This window comes from Westerdykella ornata (assembly GCF_010094085.1).
Source record: "Westerdykella ornata strain CBS 379.55 unplaced genomic scaffold EI97scaffold_13, whole genome shotgun sequence".
Classification (NCBI taxonomy): domain Eukaryota; kingdom Fungi; phylum Ascomycota; class Dothideomycetes; order Pleosporales; family Sporormiaceae; genus Westerdykella; species Westerdykella ornata.
The window spans coordinates 312667-335493 of NW_022986863.1; the positions used below are offsets into that span (position 1 = coordinate 312667).

A 22827-nucleotide genomic window follows, 5' to 3' on the forward strand; every position below is an offset into this window, starting at 1 on the left:
GCTTTCCCCAATAGATCTGGTCAGATTCTTGAGCGATGCCGAGGAAGGTTGCCCAAAGCGGCGCAGCCGCGCCACAGCTTCTAAGGCGTCCTGTGGCGGAAACCACCGAGAGGGACCACGACATCCAACGTTTGAGCAGCGATTTCTTTACGAGAACTCCCTACATTTCCTCCTCTACACATTCTTTGAGAAGCCGCCCTCGGGTAGGGCACGCTCCCACACACATTACTCACGATGAGCTCGAATAAGAAGTCCAGCCTGACAGGGTATCTTCCGGATATCCTCATGGCTGCCGCTGCTGTACGTGCATCTGCTTTCTTTCGCGGTTCTACTCGTATTTCACCATGTCTCTGAGGACAATCACCATTTTCATGACGCTCCTCCTGCCTCTTTCCTCAAGTAAATTGGGAAACTCTCTGGCAGCATGTCAAGGTGGACAGTTCCTGCGCAGCCGCGTTTCTTCCGAACGATTCTCTAACTCTCCCCTTCACTGAACAATCCTCCTACGCCTACTGACGCCCGCTCGCTATAGCCCCTACTAGCCTACTTTGTAATCCGCTCCCTCCTCTCCCGACTCGACCCCGAAGCCGCGCAAAAGGAAGAAGCGAAGCGCAAAGCCAACGCCGCCACGCAAAAACTCGACGCGATATTAGCGAACAAGGCGCGGGACTACGACTCCGAGTACGACGACGAGGACGAAGACGGCTCGTATGGCGGGAGGAAGGGGTCCAGGAGGAGAAGACGGAGTGGTGTGCGGACGGAGGATCTGCAGCTGAATAGCTATGAGCAGACGATTGCCATGGAGGTGGTTGCGCCGGAGGATATTCCGGTGAGCTTTGATGGTATGTGGATGGGCTTGCTTCTTTCTTCTCAGTCCTCGAAGCCTGGGAGGTTCACCATATTCGCATGAAATCAATACTGACTGTTCCCCAGACATCGGCGGCCTCGACGCCATCATCGACGACCTCCGCGAATCCGTCATCTACCCCCTCACCCACCCATCCCTCGCCTCCGCCTCCTCCCTCCTCTCCGCGCCCTCGGGCGTCCTTCTCTACGGCCCTCCCGGCTGCGGCAAGACCATGCTTGCCAAAGCCCTGGCACACGAATCCGGCGCCTGCTTCATCAACCTGCACATCTCGACGCTGACGGAGAAATGGTACGGCGACAGCAACAAGCTCGTCAACGCCGTCTTCAGCCTGGCGCGGAAACTGCAACCCGCCATCGTCTTCATCGACGAGATCGACGCCGTCCTGGGGACCCGCAGGACGGGGGAGCACGAAGCCAGCGGCATGGTCAAAGCAGAGTATGTCCTTCATAGGCCGTCAAACTATCCAATCTTCGTAGTAGTAGTGTGCTAACCACCTGGTTTCACAGATTCATGACGCACTGGGACGGCCTCTCGTCCTCGCACTCGGGCACCACGACCCCGCAACGCATCCTCATCCTCGGCGCCACCAACCGCATCCAAGACATCGACGACGCCATCCTCCGCCGCATGCCCAAGAAATTCCCCGTGGGGCTGCCCAACGCCCAGCAGCGCCGCAACATCTTCCAGCTCGTGCTCCGGGGCACCAAGATCGACGAGGGGGATTTTGATCTAGATACCTTGGTCCGGCTGAGTGCGGGCTTGTCGGGGAGCGATATCAAGGAGGCGTGTAGGGAGGCGGCCATGGGGCCTGTCAGGGAGGCTATACGGGAGAATCGAGATGCCGTGGCGAGGGCGAAGGGGACTACTGGTCGGAGAGTTAAGAAGGGGCTGCAGGCGAAGGATATTAGGGGTGTGAGGACGGATGATTTCTTCAGGCAGGAGCGGGATGCGGCTGCTCTGGCGGCGGCGGCGCAGTTTAAGGAGTTGGAGGATGTGGTTGGTGAGGTTGTTAATGTGAGGGATGGGGGGAGGAGGGTCGTGGAGGAGGAGGGAGAAGAAGAAGTAGAAGGAGAAGAGGAGAGTAATGCGTCGACTGAGGGGTCGGAGAGTGGGAGTGAGGGGTTGACGACGAGGAGTAGGAGTTATCGGCGGGGCGAGGAGATAAGGAGGTGACGAGGGGAAGAAGAAGAAGATGTTGTTGTTGTTGTTGTTGTTGTTGTTGTTGTTGTTGTTGTTGTTGTTCGTCAACTTGTTTCGGGATTGGGTGGTGGCTAGATACCTACGAGAAGTGTTGGGGCCGTGCTTCGCTTCTCCGTGTACTATGCATACCTTGAGAGGCTCAGGGTATTCTTACGGGAATTGGGGAAATGCTTCGTTGGAGCCTACGTTGCGTATCGGCGATGGGATATATGATATCAACGGGTTGGGAAGCCTGGTATATAGAGAGAGGGATAGTATATGGCGGTATCTCCTCTACCGTCATGATATGATAATCTTCGCTTTACGCAGCATCCGTCGCAATTCACCGTCTCCCCCTGGTAGAGGAGTGATCAGTGATCAGTAAAACAGGCCAGAGTATCATTTTCCAAACGACACGCCCTCATCTATGACTGGATGAATTACCATGAAACAGAGCAACATATACTCGAATCGAATCCACTCTTACTCCTCAGCCCCCTCCTCCCCTTCCTCGTCCTCGCCCTCTTCTTCCTCCTCCCCCTCCCCAACCTCTTCCTCGCCTCCATCCTCCTCGTCGCCAACCCTCAAATCCTCCGCCGTCCCGCCCTCCCTCTCCAACCTCAGATATTCCTCCCACTCTGGAAACATCTCCTGATCCCCCTCCTCCTCCTCGCTCGGCGGCACCCCCAATAACCTCGCCACCTTGCCCTTCCCCTCCTTCTCCAGACTCTCTTTCCACCGCTTCACCAACCCCGCCGTGACGCTAGGCTTGTACGTCTGCGAGAAGAGCACCGCCTCCGCGAGCCGGTTCGTCTTGACGAGCAAATCGATACAGCCCTGCACATCTTGCAGCTGCCACAGCGCCGAGAAGGCAACATTATTCGCCGACGCATTCTCCGCCAGCTGAGCGAGCTCCCGGAGGCCTTGCTCGTCCGAAGTCGACGAGTAGACCAGGAGCAGGGAGCCCAGGTCCTTCGCTTTGGTGAAGCATTCCTGGGCGAGCTGGACGTTCCAGGACGAGAGCGCGGCGTCGCCAACTGTCTTCCACTTGTGCTCCGTGTCCTGTTCGCGTGCGATAGAAACGGCCTGCTCCAGATCCCCGAGCGAGAGAGCAAGGTCGAAGCGGTGCTCTGGATCCGTAGCGACCTTGAGCGCTAGCTCTTTATACCCTTGGCCTTCAAGGAAGCGGGCGATCTTGTTGTTTTGGTCCTTGGGTATCGAAGGCAGAAGCTCCTCAGCAGCTTCCAGGTCGCCGCGCAGAACCAGCGTCTGGTATTCCACAACAGCGAGCGAGAGGGCGAAGGAGATGACGTTGACATCCTTGTCGCAGACGTAGATCCTCGAGTCGCGTGGGAGATAGCCGAGAACGTAGTGTGGAGAGTCAAAGTGCGAGATGGTGTACGACTGATCCCCGACGAGGTAGTTCAGGCGGTTTGTGCTGTTCGTGTAGATGAAGCAGTCGCCAACCCAGGCACCGGTGCGGACACTGTGAACATTAGTATCTCTCCATTCAAACAAAGTCACGCGAGTCTCACCTTTCGTTGATATCGCAAACGACCTCAAAGGCGGACTCTGCGCCGTCCTCGTCTACTTCTCCATTGCGCACCGCCTCAAGGTAGTTCTCTCTCGAAAATCGCAGAACGTAGAATGTGTCGTCCGTCGCGAGCGTCACGAGCTCTCCGCTCTCAGACCAATAAACATTTCTGGGTTCGACTTCTATCCTCCGGACTAATGCACCGGTTTCCCAGTCAAAGAGCCCGATGCCACCCTGACCCTTGACACCGAGAAGCACACCACCGCTCAGTCCGTCAGCGGAGAACCCGACGTTCAAGACGCTTCGCTCCTTGAAGTTCCGGAAGATCTTGACGCTTGTAGAAGATTCCCGAATGGCATAGTCCTTGTCGTTCTCCTTTGATGCCCATGCAAAGTCGAGCGCGGAACCGAAGGCCTGGTTACGGAGAGCAAGCGCGGTATAGATGATGTACTCGCCATCGCCGCATACGGCGACAAATCGACCGTTGGGTGAGTGGAAAAGGGACTGGGGATAGATCTCGGTGGATCCGAGGTCCTTGGTGGGGAGGGTGAGACGCTCGCCGTCTTTGAGCTGCTCATTGCCCTTGATAACAGCATTCAGGATTTCGTTGTGCCTTGCCCACAGGACCTTTCCACTAGCGTCCATGCTGACTGCAGGTTCCTCACGGCCCATTGAAATAACCACAGCTCCATCGTCGAAACCAAGCGCGACGCCATTCTTGCCCTTTTGGTAGGCTACGCACCAAGCTCGTTCCAGGCCATAGTTCAGGGACTGCTCCAATCTGTAGGTAGAGGAGTGCCATATCTTGATCGTGCCATCCTCGGAACCGGAGATGATGACGGGTAGTTCTGGGTGATAGACCGCGAAACTCACATTCGAAGTGTGCCCTTCCAATGTTGCAATCAGCGCCTTGGTAGTGTAATCCCATACTTTTACTGTACGATCATCCGATGTAGTAAGGAGGTACGGCTTGTCGGACTGAGGATAGTAGTCGACGAAATTGACTCCCTTGGCCTCGTGGGCTTCCAGGGTGAAATTGGGAGTGGCACTGCCAAGGGACCATATCTTCACTGTCCGATCAAGACATGCCGATGCGAATGTGTTGGGATCCTTGGGATTTATGGCAATGCCCATGACATAGTGACCATGTCCTTCAAAGACCTGGACGCCTAGATGTTGTCAGCCAAGGGTCAATTTCACATGGGACAGCAGACGCAAGCATACATTTCCATGATTTATCCCAATCCCAAAGCTTAATAGTCATATCATCCTGGAGCAACATCAGCCCAGCCCCTAATGTATCCCATCTTTAGGCGTACGCTTGCGGTCAAAACGAAAGGCTGTGTCGGATGCACAGCAATGGCACGGATGTAATCCGGATGCGCCTCGAACGAAGTGACCTTCTCGGATGTATTATAATTGTACACCCTCAATTGGAAGTCATCGGAGCCTGGGTGGGAGCGGAGTCAGTAACACGGCTAGGCCACTGCGTGTCGGAATCTCTGACCAGCGACTATCCAATTTTTCCGTGCAATGAATCGACCAGCGCGGACAGGCACGTCGGTAAGTTCGAACGTCTTGACAATGGATTGCGACACGTATGACCAGATATGGACATGTCCTGCCTCTATCAGCATTCCGCAGTGGGTTCGTGGGTATCCGCCACAGCTCACCGCTATACAGGGTCGTGAGAATCCAAGGCTCGGTCGGGTGAAAGTCTTTGTAACGGTATTAGCACGGTGCAATGTCGTGGGAGCGGTCTGTATGTACCAATTCCTGTGGCATGTTAACTCAGGCCATTGTCGTGAAAACCCCAAAGACTTTACCTTTGACTCTCTCGGACCTCGCGAAGAGTTGTCTCTATGGACATAATTTACATCAGCCGCCATTCTTGGGAGGATTAGAGGCGCATCTCCCGTACCTTTACGTCTAGACGCATGGTTGCGGCTCGTGGTGGGTTGTGCGGAGAGGGGTGTATGCGACGTGGCTATTCAAGCCAGTCGGCGAGCGCAGTGACAGGACCCACGGGAGGGAGGCAAGTGACTGCGATCCCAGGAGAGCGTCTGAGGCGTTGAATTTGAAGGAAGTGAAGGCCAGAGTAGTCCAGAGTCGTGGAAGTCCCAACGGAGCTCATGCTACAGTTGCAGCTTGTGCGGTCTCGAGTTGCGCCAAGCCGGACAGGGTACTGACTACCCAAACAGGCAATCCCACATATTCACTTTGAGATCCAGAATCACTGTTCAATCGGGGGGACACTATGCAATGCTAGACGACTAGACGACATCATCGCAACAAAATTGGCTTGTATACCACAGCTTGTATTCTTTGAGATTGCCAATCAAACTTGGAGAGGAGCCAAAGGGTCAGATTTGAGGTTTCGGAGTTGCAGAAAACAGCCATTGCTCTAGAGTTCAAGAATATTGCAACCTTATCATGCCGAGAGAAGAAGATCACTTGCTAGAAATTGTGAATGAAAAAGACTATGATGATAATTATGCATTCATACCACCACTAATTATGTCGGCGAACTTTTCCTAAATCGGACCCCTCACACGCGCTATTTACTGACACTCTCAAGTCGCTCTGCAGGATGCAATGAAAGCTACCGAGCACATCTCCCTGCCGAAAAACACCTAATAGAAAAAGGGCCTCGCTGGCAGTCCGCTCAGCAAAGACAGGTATCTAAGAATCGAAGATAGGAAAAGCCGGACTTGGAAGTCGGATAGATAAAGGTTATGAAAGTACATGGTCGTCTTAGCGAGAGTGTCGAACGTTACATGGAGCTGGCTGAAGCGTGCAGCTTGCACGGATGCGAATGGGATGAAAACTGCTGTCCCGAGAAGCTGAGTCTTGGCGCCAGGGAGTAATTACAGGTTGGAAAAAGGCGAAGAGCAGTCGCTCGCGATTGAAGTGGATTCCTGCGTCATTCCATCACGGTGATATGGTACAGTGGCACATGGAGCAAGTGCTTGCATATATGCTCAGCAAGTCACTCTAGTTCCATCCGAGAGAGTTCTCGGCCATAACAGGGGCGGATATCTGCTGCGTGCGGATACTGCGTCCCTGGCTGCTGCTGCTTCCCCTGCTACCGCGACTATCGCGACCGCCAGGAGTTAGGCGTCCAGGGCCTCGACCGCCAGACATGAATGCAGCACCAGCTTGCAGGGAGCTGTAGGTATTCCGACTGGTATTGGCGACGGAGCTGGTGCGCTTGTGACCCAATCTCTTGTTCCTGTATCGTCGGGCAACGAAGAACATAGCGGCGCCATAAGCAATCGCGCCCATGACGGCCCCAGTAGCAATACCAGCGCTTGTTGGGTTCACCTTTCGGTTAGCGTCCATGTCACCTCCAACCGGACCACCACCAGCAACGTATCCTGAAGGAGCAGCTCCAGGATCGCCCGAGAGAGGTACTTGACCAGCCGGAGCAGCTGGGCCAGCAGGAAGGGGTATGGCCGTGTTGATGAGCGATGTGAGATCATTGACGGTTTGATTCTTGTTGTGCCAGAAGGCGGCGGCGGGATTGCGGAGCTGAGCCGCGAGAGTGCCGTTCAAGTCGGCTGGAATATAGAATAGGGCTAATGTCGTGATGAACCCCTGGGTTAGGGTGGTATCCCAAGGCTTCAAACCATGCATGACCACCTCGTCTCGTGTGAGATTCAGGGCATCGCTGATGGCAGGGGGTAGGTATTCGAAGATCTGATTCCCACCATCGTTGGCGGCGACGAACGGGTAGTTGAGGGGCCATTTGAAACCAATCTGGCCCAGGAACGAATCCCGGGGCTGTGCAGGTATACCTGTTGGCGGCTGGATCATCTTTGGCAGATCGGAGGGGATGCCGGAGGCGGTAGCGCTTGGAGGGAGGACCGTCGAGGGCTCCTGGATGATCTGCGTGCCAACGTTGAAGGTGGTTTCGCTATTCGTTGCCGTAGCTGGGATCGAAGCAAGCGGAGGCTGGCTGGACACGGTAGGCGTAATGGTTGGGGGCACAAACGAAATCGCCAGAGTGGAGCTCGAGGAGGCAGGCAAAGAGGTGGGTGTCGCCGACGGACTGATGACCGGCCCATCGGAAGCACCAGTTGTCGCGTTAACAGAGGACGGGGGTACGCTACTTGGAATGGGTACATTGGTGGTCGAAACCCCGCTGGTAGGTGGCTCCTCTGAAACGGGGATTCCGGTTGAGGATGGAAGACCAGCAGTGGGTGTGGGCGTAACCCCTGTGCCAGAAGAGACTCCAGACCCGGAGGGAAACAGCCCTGGAATCTCCGAGGTGCTGCCAGATGGGATCGCCGATGTTGGAAGGGAAACGCCTGGAGTCTCCGAGGGTGCGTAGGTGGGAAGGCCCGAGGACGGTAGCGGCTCCTGCGTGGGCGTCGGCAACAATGAAGATACGACGCTGGACACAAGACTCTCGATAGGAATTGGGGCGGAGCCAGTCGGCTGCGGTGATTCCGTCTGAGTCTCGGGGACGGTGGTGGAGATCTCGGGGTCCGGATTCAGATCGGAGACAACAGAGGACAAGATGGATTCCAGCGGTGGAACGGGGAGAGGTGTGGTTCCTGCAGGGGAGGAGGTAACGGGAGCTGTCGGTCCAGGAGCGGGATCCGTTACACCGGCGCCAGAGCTCAAGCTGATGCCCGGGACGATTTCTGAAGGTCTGGGGTCGGAGGGAGAGTTGGATGCTGTCGCGGATGGCGTGTCGTCGTTCTCGGGCTTGGAAATGCTCTCCGAGGTTGGAATCCCTCCTTCCGGAGTACTAGAGCTGGTTGCTGGACGCTCGCTTGTTCCCAATGCCGTAGTGATGCCAACCAGAATACCGCTACTCGGCAAAGGCTCAGAGGGGGTGTCACTGGTGACAGGACGGCTTGTGGGAAGCACAACCGTATCGGGGACACCGCCAGTACTTCCACTCGACCCAACGGCATCGGAGGGCGGGACATACGGGGACTCAGACGGCAGAGGAGAGCTGGTTGTCAGCCCGCCAGTTGGACCAGGAAGGATAAAAGGTCCGGTCACGATAGGATTATCAGTGGGGACGGCGGTGTCGGAGGGTTCAGCGATGGGCGCAGGGGAATCCGGGTTCGAGGTCGGCTGAACGATTTCATTCGGAGGCGGGAGACCGCCCGTGGTGCCGACACCATCAGGTGAAGGGGTTGGCTGGACGATCTCGTTCGCAGGGGGGAGTTGGCCGGTGGATCCAATATTCTCCGTCGGCGGTACTTCTGGCTGGGGGCTTGGCTGTGCCGGGGACGAGGTTGGCTCCACAACGACGTTGGTGGTTACGACAGGAGAGTCACTATCATCTGTGGGGTCAGATGGAGGGACGACGTTATTCCCATTGGATGTGTCCGACGACGAGGAAGTTGGCTGAACAATAACCGGGGGGAGACCATCCGTCGAGCCTCCACCGATGGGTCGACCAGTGGGGATGGGGGCTGGAGGAGTATACGTCGATGAAGGCGGTTGCACTAGCACTGGTGCATTCTGCACACCGGTCCCAAAGGGTTGTGTGGAGGATACCGTCGGCGATGGGGATTGCGGTCCCCCTTGAACGGTGTCCTCGGATGCCTGGGCTGACGAAGACTGGTCCGCAAAGGACTGTGACTCGAACAGGGAGACGAGGGATTCGAAAAAAGTGTTCTTCTCCGTGGTTGACTGCCTTGCATTGAGATTCGATGCCGTACTAGACTTGGAAGAAAGGGACGAGGAAGAGGTGGATGCCGGAGGAGTGGTGGAGTTGGTCACGATCTGACGCTTGATATGCCGGGGGAAGTAGTAACGCGGGTGACCGGCGGTCTCTTGAGGACCAGGTGCGGGCATCGCTTCTGCTGTGGTGAGCATTGGGCCCGAGCCAGAGAGGCCGGCCAGAACAAGGGCCGCAGCCCAGATGACTGCGGAACGCGCCATACTCGATGTTGTGGGCGGGATATGTGTTTCGGTGTGCTATGGGCACAGAGGGGGATTGAAGGAGCAACGCCGAATCTGTTCCAAGTCAGCATCTGCTGGCATGTTGGAAGGCGAGCGAAGGACGTACGGTTAGAGGGCGTGGGTCTTAAACGAATGTGGATGACGAGTATCTTGGATAACGAAGGGACCTGAAAGCAGGCGCACGTCAGTGTCGTGGAAATGTCGTGTCAGAAGGCGACGAGACGCACTGAGCTGTCAATGCAGTTTGAGAGAAGAGAATGCTCCTGGTAAAGCAGACGCAGCGTTGTCTTGCGAATTCGACCTAAACCGCCATGTCGCGAGACGACCGTGTGGCCCGAGTCACAATGGAGATTGCCTTGGAGCCAAGACGACGGGGCTCTTGGGATTCAACGGCCAGGGACAAGGCACGAGCTTCAGGGACAAAGAAGGGTCGCGTGTCCAACCAATTGAGCCGTGGCAGTGGCTTCGACGTTCAAAGCAAGCGATACCAGGAACGCGGATGGGGCTGAGGTGGTGGTGAAAGGCGGCGGAGCACGAGGGTCGTCAAAGAGCGTGGGGATCTAGGGAAAACGAGCGACAGGCCGGTGGAAGGCAGGCAAAAGGTCGAATTACAGGCTGGCTGAAAGGCAGAAGCAGAAAGGAAAGATAGTAACGAGAGGCCGTGGGTTTTGGGTAAATCGTCGAAGGGGGAAAGGAGCGTGAGACCGTGACGAAGGTCGTGACCAGCGTGTCGTCTAGCGGCCAGAGAAGGGCACGACGGCGGCGGGAAGGACACTGCAGAGCGGTCGACTCTAAGCAGCGCAGTGGATCCGGTCGAAGGTTGTCGGGCGACGCGAGGGAAGGGAAGAGAGAGGGAGGAGGGAGAGAAGGAGAGGAGAGGGTGTCAGTCGAGGTGCGGCGCAGGTGGAGAGGTGGAGAGAGGGCAAAGGGACCGACGAGAGCGAAGCGACGGCGAGCGGGAAGTTGGCCCAAACGGTGAAGGGCAAGGGCGACGGCGCCTGCCCCAAGATGAACCGGCGCCAGGGGAAAACCTTGGAACGCCTCAATGGGGACTAGCGCAGTGGAGACGGGCCCGGAAGGGTTTAGGGTTTCGACTCGCGGCACCGTCGAAGCTTGTCTCTGGTCTGTCCCTTCTGCTTTTTTTGGACCTGGCGATGAAACAAAGAAGAAGAAGAGAAGATGCTTTGTTGTGAAGAAGACTGGCGATGAACGGGGGGGAGCTGTCGTACTGAGTATACAGCAGCTGTAGAAGACAAGACTGAATGTTGCCGCTTTCCCAGGGCAGGCACTTATTAGCCCTCGTGCGACGTGCAGCCGCCTGCCCGCGTACACAGTATTGCAATAATCAATAGCTCGCCAGCCCCAACCGGCTCTTCCTCGTGCTTGCGACCGCCGACCTCTTTCTTCGTCGCCTTCTGCTCTGCTGCTGACGCTGTTCATCAAACAGCCGGCCAGAGACCCCGGTCCCTCATCCCCCTCTGCCTCTGCCTCTGCTATTCAAGGTTCCACAGCGAACCCACGCCCAACTCTCCCACAATACAAGTCGAGCTCTTTGCAAGACAATCTTCTCAACCATGACACTCGGCAGACAGCAGTGGTGACCTGCCATCCGCCACCTGCACCGTCTCTGGCCGTCGCTCCAGCTCCCTACCTACCCAGGCGTGTGCATGTGTGCCCTTTGTGCCTGCTGTGCCCTTCAACCAATAGTCAGGCGTCCACATGGCCCGTGCGACGATATCTCGGAGCCAGACCCGCCCCCGGCCCTTTCCCCAAATTGCATCTTTGATGGCCCAATTCACCCAATTCGCCCATTTTCCATCCAATTTTCTCAACTTCCCCACCATCTGTCCCTTCACACTTCACCACCCTCACAAGGTCCATACTGCCCTCCATCTCCCAGGTGCACCGCCGCGCTCTCTTTGTCTTTGCTCTCACAACGGCAGACTGATGAGCAATAACATCTGCAGTAATACGCAGCCCACTGGACACTTCCAGGTTGTCGTTGCTTGCCGCCATGGCGCCAAAGCCGGTCCGCTGCGTCGAGCCTGCCAGGTGCAACAGCCGTCACACGGCGCCAGCTGACGACCCTTTTGCTTTCCCAATTCCGCCAGGCTCCTCTCATTCGTTGAGCCCAGTCCTGCCAAGCTTGTCCATGTCTTCAGGACCACCGTCGTATCTTCAGATGATGATGACTCTCATGGCATTTCTTCTGATGATTTTGCGCCCGTCTTTCTGCTCTCGATGTGCCTGGCTCTGATCCTCAACGTCCTGAATACCGACTACGTATTGCTCACGGACGTCCTGGCCGTTGTTGTCATCACTCCTTGATTCATGTCACACCCCCTTGAACCTCACGCTTGTGCTTCATGAAACGAGCCGAGAGAGGCAAAGGACCGAGGTTCACGAGAGTCAACAAGTTCATTGACGTCACGGATCACTCCTGACTGTGCCACACCATGGCCTGCTCACGACTCGCACTACTGGGCTTTCCCGTTGGTACTTCCTCCTCCTGGGGATATCGTCCCTCTTGAGAAACTACTCCGTACTGACTCACTCCTACTGTGAATTCCAACAACAGCACCCTTATAGCGGGCTTGCAGACATGTATGTCGGTTGCATCTGGAACGAGTGCTGGTTCGAAAGCTCTCGAACCCTTGGTGAAACTTTCCCGGTGAGGTTTCCTGATGCAGAATTGTCTTCTGCATGTTGAGACTTGCCATGCACTGCTATTCACCTGTCCATGTTGTAGTCACCATTTTACTGTGCACTTGCACTGTCAAGCCCAACATGTCCTGCATTGATACACTGCCTACAGCCCTGAGACTTCCAGAAGCTGCTGCCCCCATGTGATCGCAAGCTTAGAGACCATTGATATTGGAGAGCGATCCCGAGCAGTACGGGGAAATATCGAAGCGCATATCGTCTGATCTACTCGCTATGTTCGACTGTATGCTCCACGGACTCCGAGCACCCTTCTCAAAACAACTCCCTGAAAGGTCCGTTTGTACAACCCCGTCTCAACTCAACTCCCATACACCCGATGAAACACTGTTCAGTCTCCTCTCGAGACCCATCCAGACTCGATGGCGGTGAATCTATTTGGGATCTAGGAATACCATTCTTCTCATTGTTTCTCTGGTACTTCTAGCTCTGTCGTTCCTCTGCTTTTGACTGCCGTTCCCACCACCGCCTTGGAGTCAAAACAAAACGTCCCCACCGCATAACTCGTTTCAAAACATCAATCTACCAGAAACCTTCCAACCCCCTCTTTCTCGGGAAGAGCAACACCCTGCCCTCAACCGTTCTCTAACGGTGTCGGCATATCGCAGTCTATTATCATATCTCCAGTCGCTAAGAACTAAGTACCAGCAATATGATGTACAATATTCGTTATCCAGGTCTTATTCATCTAAGTACTCCGATAATGTTTCTACTTTCTAGCGAGTGCCCCACTGTTCCCCCGCGTTCCGATCTGTCGCTGAAACTTTATTATGCCTTGGAGGTTTTTGGAATTGCTCGTCGATCTTGTGTAAACGCGGCTTCTGTTAACGCATGAAAGATGTGATTGGGATGGAAAGTTTCGTTCATGCGACGTCGATCCCACAAGATGGAGAGCAGAATTGTAACACAGTAGTAATTCATCACTCTTTAGAAAAGAAGAAATGTAGAATTTCGTATCGTCAAGTACTAGTTGTTCGTAATTGCAGCCTACTAGTCGCAGAGAGTAAGAAGATCTACCATGTTTTATCGACTCAAAAGATCCATCCCCCAACCGTAGCTTACCTAGCCTTTACCATCCCTCCCACAACGAAGACATCTCCGACAAAAATGAATAGAAAAACGAAAAAAGAGAAATACATCTGAAACCAACAAAAAGGATCAGAGGATCCGCGGCATCCTCCCGCGCTGACATCAGCTCCACAGGCTCCACCGCAATAAATCCACCACGAGGAACATGCGCGGCGCTCTCGTTACTTCTCCTACACAGTACAGTACAGTACATACTCTAACTCCTTCCCTAACTCCTATTCCATAGACACAGATTAATGCACGATAAGTCATCCGTTACTTATGTAGCCTTATTATTACTTAAAGTACTGCATCGCTGAAACTTCTCTCACCTCACTCACCTCACCTTATTATTAAGTTACCTAGGCAGTCGAATCCTGTAGGATGCTCCGACCACATTCTTAAATACCTAGGAAGAATTTTGGGACTCTGCGGGCTGCGGTAGGACTCGCTGAATTATAGGAAAAGATACCCAATAAAGCCAAAACCTAGGGAATACAAGAACGGGTAATTCACTGTTCATAGTAGTCTAACACCTACTACGTGCACAGTAACCGGTGAGATGCCAACCACCACCAACCCAGCCATCAATCCACCAATCCATCAATCTTGTCGGACCCCCTTCCCAAAGCACGAGCGACATCAAAAAGCCGCCCTCGCAATTGGAATCAGCGGGAAATCGATAATCCATCCATATCAATCTAGGCATCTCGCTCATGTACCAGGCGACGGAGCAGTTTCCAAAAAAAAAAAACAACAAACGCACTGGTCCACTTGATTTGTGCCATTTCGTATTCTCGATTCTTCTCCGTCTCGAAGACAGAGACGGAATAAGGGAAGAAAGCAACGTTCAAACGGTTGAAGATGGCGGAGATATCTCCAAGAGGATGAGAGCGGAAAAAGGGGGAATGACACGGGGAAGGAATGAGGATAGCAGATGTACTCCGTAATGAATACTTACCACGTCATGGTCCTCCCTTTGCCGATGAAAGTACTCCAATGTCCACTCCTACATATACCCCACCCTCCATTTCTCTGGCGGACAACGCAGCCATATATGCGAAATATATACTTCCCCGAAGCACCTCCCTGCTAAACCGGTACCTAAGCAAATGTAGCACTAAGATATCGACGAATCCGCATGCGAAACCTACGCATCTCCATTCCAGCGTTGAGGACGACCAGTCCAGCACGTCGCCGCTGCCAGATACGGATCTGCTGATCACATCAAAGACGAGCAGAGTTGGACGGCACCGAAAACGGTTGCCAATAACAGTACTATATATAGGGGTCAGCAAAATGTGAAACTTTCCGAGAAACCAACGACACTGGAGACAAAGAGAACAAATAAGACACCATTGAATCAGTTGAATCAGCTAGGACTGCCATGGCTCAGCGTCTTGGAAGACAGTGGCCGTAAGCCCTACCGGAAGTCGCAGTCGCCACGCCTAGGTAGACGCCTCATTAGTCGCTGTGATATCTCTGCAACTCAGATGGTCCCTTTGGTAAGCCGCTCACGAGCATGCAATTGCTTAGAACAAGTCGCTCACATGACGGTCCCCTGCCGAAAGATTCATTGCAATATAATCCTTGACCGTGATGCGGCCTGGGAGATCCCCTGCGCCTCATCCAGCAACGCTACCCCCGAGTTTGCCGGACGTGACATTCGAGCAGCAATGCCTTACATGTGTGGCACACCTCGTGCACCACCACCATACCGCTGATCCAGGTCGTCGTAGTTGAGGTCGCATTCTCTCTGTGAACATGTCAGTAAGTAGGCTCATCGTCACCCTTGAGTGCTATCACGTACCCTCTCCCGTCGCCAGTTAGTCACATCGAAGAACAGATACCATCCATGCTCCTCCCGAGGAGAGATCTGCACCGGATCTTGCAGCTCGGGATCCTTCATCATCCACTGTCTATACTTCATGTGCCATCTCCAGTCCCGGTTGTAGAGCTCGTTCGCGGCCATCTCTTGCAGAATGTCCCGAGGGTACTGATAGAAGATGGCCATGAGTGTTTCCCAGTGGAATTGCTGCATCTTCATATGGAGAGGTGGGACATTGGTAACCGTGTAAGCGGCTGGAAGATGAAAGTCCTTCGGTACCACGGGTTTGACATTTGCTTCAACGAACGGCGAGCCGAAGGTTGGATACAATGGCGAATTCTCCGGCCGGCTGAGATCTAGACCGAGCACTGTCAGATCCTGACCCATCGCTAATGACGAGTGATCCGGGCTCTCAAGCGGAATCATTGCTAGTAGACCGGGTAAGCTATATCGTTCCGACTCAGACATGTCTGCCAACTTCTTGTGTTGAGGTAGGCGGGCACCGGGAGAGGCAGTACCTGCCGCAAAGTTTTGGTCGTGAGGTTGAGGTGCTTGTCCGCCAGGGTTTCCACCCCTGATGGGTATTTGCGAATTGGCCATTGACAAGTTCCCCATCGTCTGACCGGTTACCTGGTCGCCCTTGATTACGTTCAGCAAATAAAAAACTCAGCGGTGTCTCCAAACCTACTTGTCTGTCATTGCTTGGACCAGGGTGGCCGCTTCTGCCAACCAAGGTATTGTTGATTGTTCGATCATGCTGACCTTCTGTGGGACTCGATAGACCGTTTCTCGTCGGACCAAGACCTGGGAAGGTATTGCTCCCATTGCCTGCGTACGCCGCTGCATTCTGAATCATGCCTGTTCTTCGGTCGGGCCCTACTTCTCCTGCCCCGCCTCCTAAGGGTGGGAACTCCTCAATATTGCCTGTTTGAGGCTGGCCGCCGCCAGACAGCTGTCCCACGCCTGCCTGACCTCCGAACCGGAAGTCATCGCCGCCTGTCGGATACTGCGCCTGACCTGCTCGATGTCCATCCTCATGCAAGTGGCTCTGCATCTGGTCCAGCTGATTGTTCGTAGGTGCCGGTTGATTCTGTGAGGGAGTTGGTATTTGTGGTCTTTGTATCGTGGAATGTTGGGGTACGCGGAGACTCGGATTGGACCACATTTGCTGTGCAGATGTGTTGTGTTGCGCTTGCGGCGTACCGGATAGCGAAGGGAATTCCCTATCATCGTATATCATTAGCTGTTTGCCCATGGATAGACCCTATGCCTGTCTTCTGCTCCTTCCTCTAAACCGTGGGACTCGCAGACTTACTCTGGGTTGAGAGAGGCATGCTGTCGCGAATTACTTATTGTCTGGGCGAAGCTTGACAATCCGCTGCCGTTTGTTCGAGACTGCGCATTGGAGAGGCCCGGCGCACCGCCTAACTGTCCAAAGGCCCATTGCGATCCACCTCCTGATTGTAAACCATGGTCAGCAATCCTGTTTGCAGCAACTCTCGCGGCGCAAAGGTTGTCCTTACCGAGCTTGCCATTTTGCAATCGATTTGAACCAAGTGGTCCGCCGCGCGCGGCCGCAGTTTGTTGGCTTTGGAACATGCCGGTGGATATGGATTCGAGGATGTGCGGAGAAGAACCTGGGAGCGCGAGATGTCAGTGACGTTTGTTCTGCTTGCGTAAAGGATGCTGCGAGAAAAAGCATCAGGGAGTAGGTGCGGGTCGGAGGACGATAAGAAGGAGCGACAGAATGGCTTTATGTAAGTCAGGGGGAGAGGTGCGTGCTCGAGAAGTCGCAGAATTGGCCCAACGGCCGTGTCGACAGCGTGCGGTAGGACGATGCATTGACATGTGTTGTGCCGTATATATGGCGCAGCGTCCAGCAGATGAAATAGATCTGGTCGAGTGAGGGTGGATGTTTCGGGTACTGACCTTATGCAGCAAATCCCCCAGCAAATATTGTGAGAAAAGTGACACTGACTGTTGACACAATGACCTAGCCTGCCATCGCAACCGCACGCATGGTGTTGAGCTACTGCCACTTGATAGCCAATGCCAAGACACTAATCTTTTTCCAGCCTAGTTCAACCCTGCATACCCAGGTAGTCCGGCTCGTGTTCAAAAAGCCGCTGACCTCCATTGTATCAATGATTTATCTCTTACAACTATATCGTCATGAGCAAGTTAGTAGGTGTAGACTTGGCGATGCTAACGAGGCTGCTTCGTTGTGTGGGTTCCTGGTCATAAATGCATTCTGCCTTCAGGGTCCCCATCCAGCCAATCTTGCAGTACACATATAAATCGGAGGAGAGATTTCATGTTATTCGTTACAACTCCTCGCAATGTCGAAATAATGCGTATGAAGGCGATCATGGTTGTCGGGTACAAAACCACGGGTGATCACATCGTGGAGATGCCACCAAATCTTAGACTACTCTGTAGTCCATATGATCCAGGATGAGACGAAATGAGTCATTCCGCTTCCAATTGGGCACAGTGTTGGCCTCTCACGTTTCTCGATCTGCCCTACCAGTTGACAAACCTTTGCAATCTCGCAAGCGATGTCTGGGGAGAGAACAGGAGTTCCCACCACGGTGGGGAGCCGCAGTAGTCCATATGGCACATATCGACTCATGATGAATGCAAACGAATTGGGGAGTATAAAGGGGTCACATAGCATGGTCGTAGAGAAAGCACATAGAAGGAAACATATTCTACGGAAATGGAAATTGAATGAGTGAACGTGAGTGGTCCCACGATACGAGGAGATTGGAGACGTGATTACAAACGTTTTGCCGATGTGACAGCTGCATTCGAAGCAGACACTGATCGAGCTTCCGACATCGCCTGACATGCTCCACAACCACAACCTGGAAAGTAATGAGACTGCTGAAGGGAAATGAGCTAACAGACCCGACGACAGATCACTTCTGGGAGCGAAGCAACTGCCGGAGCGTTTCAACCTCCCCCTCGAGCCTAGCAACGCGGACTTTGAGATCGTCTCTTTCGGTTTGAGTTTCTTTCAAGGCTCTCTCGAGGCTGGCCATCTGATCCACGCGTTTTTGACGATAGCGGCGAGCGGCTAACGTGTTTTGTCTCCTCTTTTCGATCCGAGAAGCGGACTCAGTCGGGCGGGGGCTGCCTTTGGAACTGGATGGTTTGGGTGTTGAGCCCCCGGAAGAGGAAGAATATTGCTCGTCTTGGGATTGGGGAGCAGGTGTCGGATGAGGCCCATGTGCTGTAATACCATTAATTAGATGGTCCAGTCGGTGCTCCAGTGGTTGTACTCCACCTTTCTCAGTCACGTCGGCCAGGTTCGTGTTGTTCGAAATAGCCGACAATGGAGTCATGTGATCGACTGTTGTCAGAGATGGAGTGAAAGGAACAGTGGTACTGCCATAGCCCAAAGGAAAGGTATTGAAAACATCGGGTTGGGGAATGAATCCGGGGGAATAAGATACCCAATTCGAAGTGTCGAAGAGAGAATTGCCAGACACGCCAGACACGCCGGACAGGCTGCCGGCGATGGCTGAAGAAGCGGAAGGAGACAAAGACAAGGTTATCACAGGCCGAAGAGAGTCATGGTGGAATGAAAGGGATTGATCCAAGCTAGTTGTCCCGTCGCCTGGATGGTAGGAAGCCGAGGAAGAGTCAATGGGGGCAGAAGAAGACGGCTGCGCGCTGACTGGCAACTGCCACGAATCCGATGATGGAGTACTGCATGACTGAATGTGTGTGTGCGGGCCTTGATACCCGCTGTGGAAATCTAGGTACTCGTCAAAGAGAATTGAAGTGGTGAAAAGGTGCGCCCTACACGGCGGTGAAGAGCGCGAGGGGGGAAGGGTGGTCAGGCAGGAATTCGAGGGCGGCGGGGCTTTTATCTGCCAACCTAGGACCAAGCACTGGCAGCCCTGCTTGGAGGGCTGAGGGCGGCTGAGCAAGCCGGCCGAAAATTGTACGGAGGCCGACTGGGTCCTCTTCCGACAACATTGAACGATCTGACACGGATGAAGTGCCAAGGTGATGATCCGTGCGTCAGATTTCTGGTGAGAGTGGACTTTCACCGAACATAGCCATCGCCAGCTGCGCAAGCGTCCAACGACAGCGCTCACCATGGCACCTATACCGACAGCTCGAATCGCTCGACCCCAATTGACCCCGAGACCCTCAGACCTTCCGCTCTTCCTCCTCGCTCCGTCCGTACTATGCGTGACTCCCGCATCCTGCACCTCAGTAGCGCGATTCTCGACGTCGTCGGCCTTGTGGAAGAGAGATAACAATCCCAATCGCGGAGTATCGCCGTTGAGGCACACTGGCCTGCGAAAACGACAGACATTATCCGTAAACAAGTACTTGAACGATCTACCCCCCGTTCGCGTACCAGAAGCCGAACGACCCCAAATCGAAGTCGATAGCGACCATGGCCTGTGGGACTTTTTCTGGGAGAAGCAGGCAATGCGCACACCGGCTGACTTGGCTCACCATGGTCCGACTCCCGAACTCTAAGACGACGCTGCAGAATTGACCTAAATTACAGGGCGTGCATGGACTGTGAATGAGTTGCGCAAGAAGGATTGGTCAGATCTACACAGCCTTTGGTGGGTATGTGTGAAGGAGCGTAATCGACTGGCCACTCTGGAACATGAGCGCAAGCGGTTACATTTCAAGTATGGCGGGAAGGAGGCTAGCGATAGAGACGCAACGGTACGTTGATTCATCTGCCTGCATGCCCCCACCACGAACTTTGTTTGTTTGGGACTTCTACCGGGATGCTGCTGCTTGATGACAGACATGGCTTGCTAACCTCATCCAGGTACAAGAGACCATGCAGGCCATCCTCGATACACTGCAGGAGCGCCATACTGCATGGCAGGAGGCGTATAAGCTTGCCCTGTCTCGACCTAAGGAGTATGATTTGGCCAGAAAGGATGGCCCGCAGTACCTGGGACCCGATCCGTATAGCATTGTGAGTTGGTGATTGACACTATCTCCAGAACAAGTCACTGACCATACATGCCCAGCACGAGATGGAAGAGGACACCAAGGAAGAACAAGCTCCACCGAAAGAGGAGCAGGGCCAAGTGAAGCAGGCCACTCAATAGCCGTACGAGACCACATCGGAACCACCTCGACGTAACAAGTTTCCAATTCTAGCTGGGACGATATGGAGCAAAAGAATGGATGCCCTCTGAATCTGGCATCGACCAGGGCTAGTTGAGGGAGAAGGAGGGTGTACCTTTATGGACACTTAGGGGACTTTAGGCCAGCCATCGACGGATCTGAGGCCAGTGTACGATATATAGACACCTCCGCAGGTTGGCAAGCCACGGACAGTGGGACGGCAACCTGTTGTACCATAACCCAATCTCGGGCGGATGTAGAATTACGCCAAGACCAGTATTGGTCGAAAGGAACCTATACATGAAAGTTATCCAGGATCCGCCTTTGGTACCGTACGCATTGTTACCTATCGTGGCACTGCAATTGTCCCTGAAACCCAGATTTTGAAGCTCCGCGCGATCCTTTGAAACTCCGAACCTTGAAACGCACGCGCCAACTCGGCTTCAGACCAGGGCTAGCCGACTCCCAAGAGCTGCCAGACCCGCTCCCTGCTCACCGCAACACCTCCGCCCCTCCCCAGCCGCCAGGACTTCTGTTGCTGCACATACTGTAATCTCCATACCCACCTCTTCGTACACAATCATTCACTGTAACCATGGACGAGATCGCCCCCGAGTACGACGTTGTAGTGCTGGGCACTGGTGAGCTTGTACCCCGCCTCCACACTGCAGCAGAAGCTAAACCAAGCAGGTCTCACGGAATGTGTGCTGTCTGGGTAAGGCAGTAGCCGCTCCTCGATATCTACTTTGCCTAACCCATTTGCAGAGTTCTGAGCGTCAAGGGGAAGAAAGTCCTTCACATCGATCGCAATGATCACTATGGAGGGTAAGCCTGCCTCTGTCTCACCCTAACGACAAGATTGGCTTATACATCGTAGAGAAGCGGCATCGGTCAATCTGGAAACTGTTCGTTCCCACAAGCATACCGGCACTCCAATTCACTGACTCTTCTTCAGCTTTTCAAACTGTATGGCCACACCTCGGGTGAGCCGTGGAAGAAGTATGGCCGCGTCAATGACTGGAACATCGACCTGGTGCCCAAACTTCTCATGTCCAACGGCGAACTCACCAACATCCTCGTATCCACCGATGTCACAAGATATCTCGAGTTCAAGCAGATAGCCGGCAGCTACGTACAACAGGGAAGCGGCCCTAAGGCCACTGTAGCCAAGGTACCCTCAGATGCGGGCGAAGCTCTTCGCTCGCCGCTGATGGGATTGTTCGAGAAGAGGCGGGCGAGGAACTTCCTCGAATGGGTTGGGTCATACAAGGAAGAAGACCCGGCAACACATAAAGGTCGGTACGCTGGCTGGTCTATTGAGTTGATTCCTGATCTTACTGCTAGGTCTCGATGTCAAAACCTGCACCATGAAGGATGTCTATGACAAGTTTGGCCTGGAACCTTCGACTCGAGACTTCATTGGCCATTCTATGGCTTTGTACCAAACGGATGACTATATTCAGCAGCCAGGAGCCGCCAGCGACGCCATCAATCGCATTCGACTCTATGTGAACTCAATGGCCAGATATGGAAAGTCGCCATACATATACCCTCTCTATGGCCTCGGAGAACTTCCCCAAGGCTTTGCACGACTTTCGGCAATTTATGGAGGGACTTATATGCTGAACACAGACGTGGACGAGTTCTTGTACGAGAATGGTAAAGTGGTTGGCATTAAAGCCACCATGAAGGAGAAAGGGGATGACGGCCCTGGCATGAAGTTTCAGACGAAAGCCAAGAAGATCCTCGCGGACCCGTCTTACTTCCCTGGAAAAGTGCGCGTCACAGGGCACTTGCTCAAAGCCATTTGCATCCTCAACCATCCCATCGATCGCACGGACAACGCCGACTCTCTCCAATTGATCATCCCACAGTCTCAAGTCGGACGCAAGCATGGTGAGTGCCGAGTGCACAGGTCCGCCGGGCTGAACTAACAGTAATAGACATCTATATTGCCATGGTGTCTTCCGCTCACAACGTGTGCCCTAAGGGTTACTACATCGCCATTGTCTCTACCATTGCTGAAACCGACAGCAACCATCATCTTGAACTCCAGCCCGGTCTGGAAAGGCTTGGTCGTATCGAGGAGCAGTTCATGGGTCCACCAATCCCGCTTTATGAGCCTTTGGAGAGTGGCGAGAACGACAACATTTTCCTGTCCAAGAGCTACGATGCTACAAGCCATTTCGAGACTACTACCGGTATGTAGGGACCTTTCTGGGGAGGATGGCCCATGCTAACAAGTTTCAGATGACATCAAGGATATCTACAAGCGTGCGGAGGGTCATGAGTTGGTTGTGGAGGGTCTCAGAGAAGGTCAGACTTTGGTCGCTGACCAGTAGATGACGGCTGGCTTGTCATGCTTTATGGTACGCCGTGCAGTGTAAAAGCTGGACAGTAGACTTTGGCCAATACCTACACTAGACACCAGCTACAACTTTGGCACGTTGCAATGAATGAGGAAGTAAAGGATACATTCGGGCTTGCTTGCACCTATCACATATAAAACGGATACAGCGCGCCTGTTCGATCAAATTCTACCTTAATACCATTCTTTTGAGCAATTTGCTGCACAGTATCTGT

The 22827-nt window shown here is 53.9% G+C and overlaps 7 protein-coding genes across 7 annotated transcripts; 3 read left to right on the plus strand and 4 right to left on the minus strand.

Moving 5' to 3' along the window:
* Nucleotides 1-96: 96 nt before the first annotated feature.
* On the plus strand, nt 97-2343 carry EI97DRAFT_434057 (AAA-domain-containing protein). The gene is made up of 4 exons (XM_033798525.1): nt 97-300; nt 533-842; nt 934-1303; nt 1375-2343. Exons 1-4 carry the CDS (start codon nt 235-237, stop codon nt 2039-2041), a joined length of 1413 nt encoding a protein of 470 aa, XP_033653185.1. The 5' UTR covers nt 97-234; the 3' UTR covers nt 2042-2343.
* Nucleotides 2328-5712, minus strand: EI97DRAFT_434059 (Coatomer, beta' subunit). Its single transcript, XM_033798526.1, has 9 exons — nt 5503-5712; nt 5408-5441; nt 5352-5357; nt 5255-5299; nt 5089-5202; nt 4901-5031; nt 4806-4851; nt 3583-4750; nt 2328-3533 (listed from the first exon to the last, which is right to left on the minus strand). Exons 1-9 carry the CDS (start codon nt 5518-5520, stop codon nt 2531-2533), a joined length of 2565 nt encoding a protein of 854 aa, XP_033653186.1. The 5' UTR covers nt 5521-5712; the 3' UTR covers nt 2328-2530.
* Nucleotides 5713-6575: 863 nt separating this feature from the next.
* EI97DRAFT_378694 (uncharacterized protein) lies at nt 6576-9401 on the minus strand (the record flags this gene model as incomplete). Its single annotated transcript, XM_033795677.1, has 2 exons — nt 6576-7513; nt 9002-9401. The coding sequence occupies 2 exons, from the start codon at nt 9399-9401 to the stop codon at nt 6576-6578; spliced, it is 1338 nt and encodes a 445-aa protein (XP_033653187.1).
* Nucleotides 9402-14979: 5578 nt separating this feature from the next.
* EI97DRAFT_378691 (NOT2 family protein) lies at nt 14980-16725 on the minus strand (the record flags this gene model as incomplete). Its single annotated transcript, XM_033795676.1, is given in 5 exon segments — nt 14980-15054; nt 15109-15791; nt 15811-16349; nt 16442-16583; nt 16650-16725. The coding sequence occupies 5 exon segments, from the start codon at nt 16723-16725 to the stop codon at nt 14980-14982; spliced, it is 1515 nt and encodes a 504-aa protein (XP_033653188.1).
* A 1337-nt stretch (nt 16726-18062) lies between these two features.
* On the minus strand, nt 18063-18239 carry EI97DRAFT_347248 (uncharacterized protein; the record flags this gene model as incomplete). The annotated part of the gene is made up of 1 exon (XM_033794797.1): nt 18063-18239. A coding segment is annotated over one exon (177 nt), but the record flags the coding sequence as incomplete, so codon positions are not given.
* A 997-nt stretch (nt 18240-19236) lies between these two features.
* EI97DRAFT_459117 (50S ribosomal protein-like protein L4) lies at nt 19237-20225 on the plus strand (the record flags this gene model as incomplete). Its single annotated transcript, XM_033800973.1, has 4 exons — nt 19237-19609; nt 19661-19827; nt 19937-20089; nt 20145-20225. 4 exons carry the CDS (start codon nt 19237-19239, stop codon nt 20223-20225), a joined length of 774 nt encoding a protein of 257 aa, XP_033653190.1.
* Nucleotides 20226-20732: 507 nt separating this feature from the next.
* EI97DRAFT_434064 (rab GTPase activator) lies at nt 20733-22805 on the plus strand. Its single transcript, XM_033798527.1, has 8 exons — nt 20733-20885; nt 20935-20959; nt 21010-21069; nt 21122-21149; nt 21200-21539; nt 21589-22140; nt 22188-22445; nt 22495-22805. The coding sequence occupies exons 1-8, from the start codon at nt 20840-20842 to the stop codon at nt 22584-22586; spliced, it is 1401 nt and encodes a 466-aa protein (XP_033653191.1). The 5' UTR covers nt 20733-20839; the 3' UTR covers nt 22587-22805.
* Nucleotides 22806-22827: the final 22 nt, after the last annotated feature.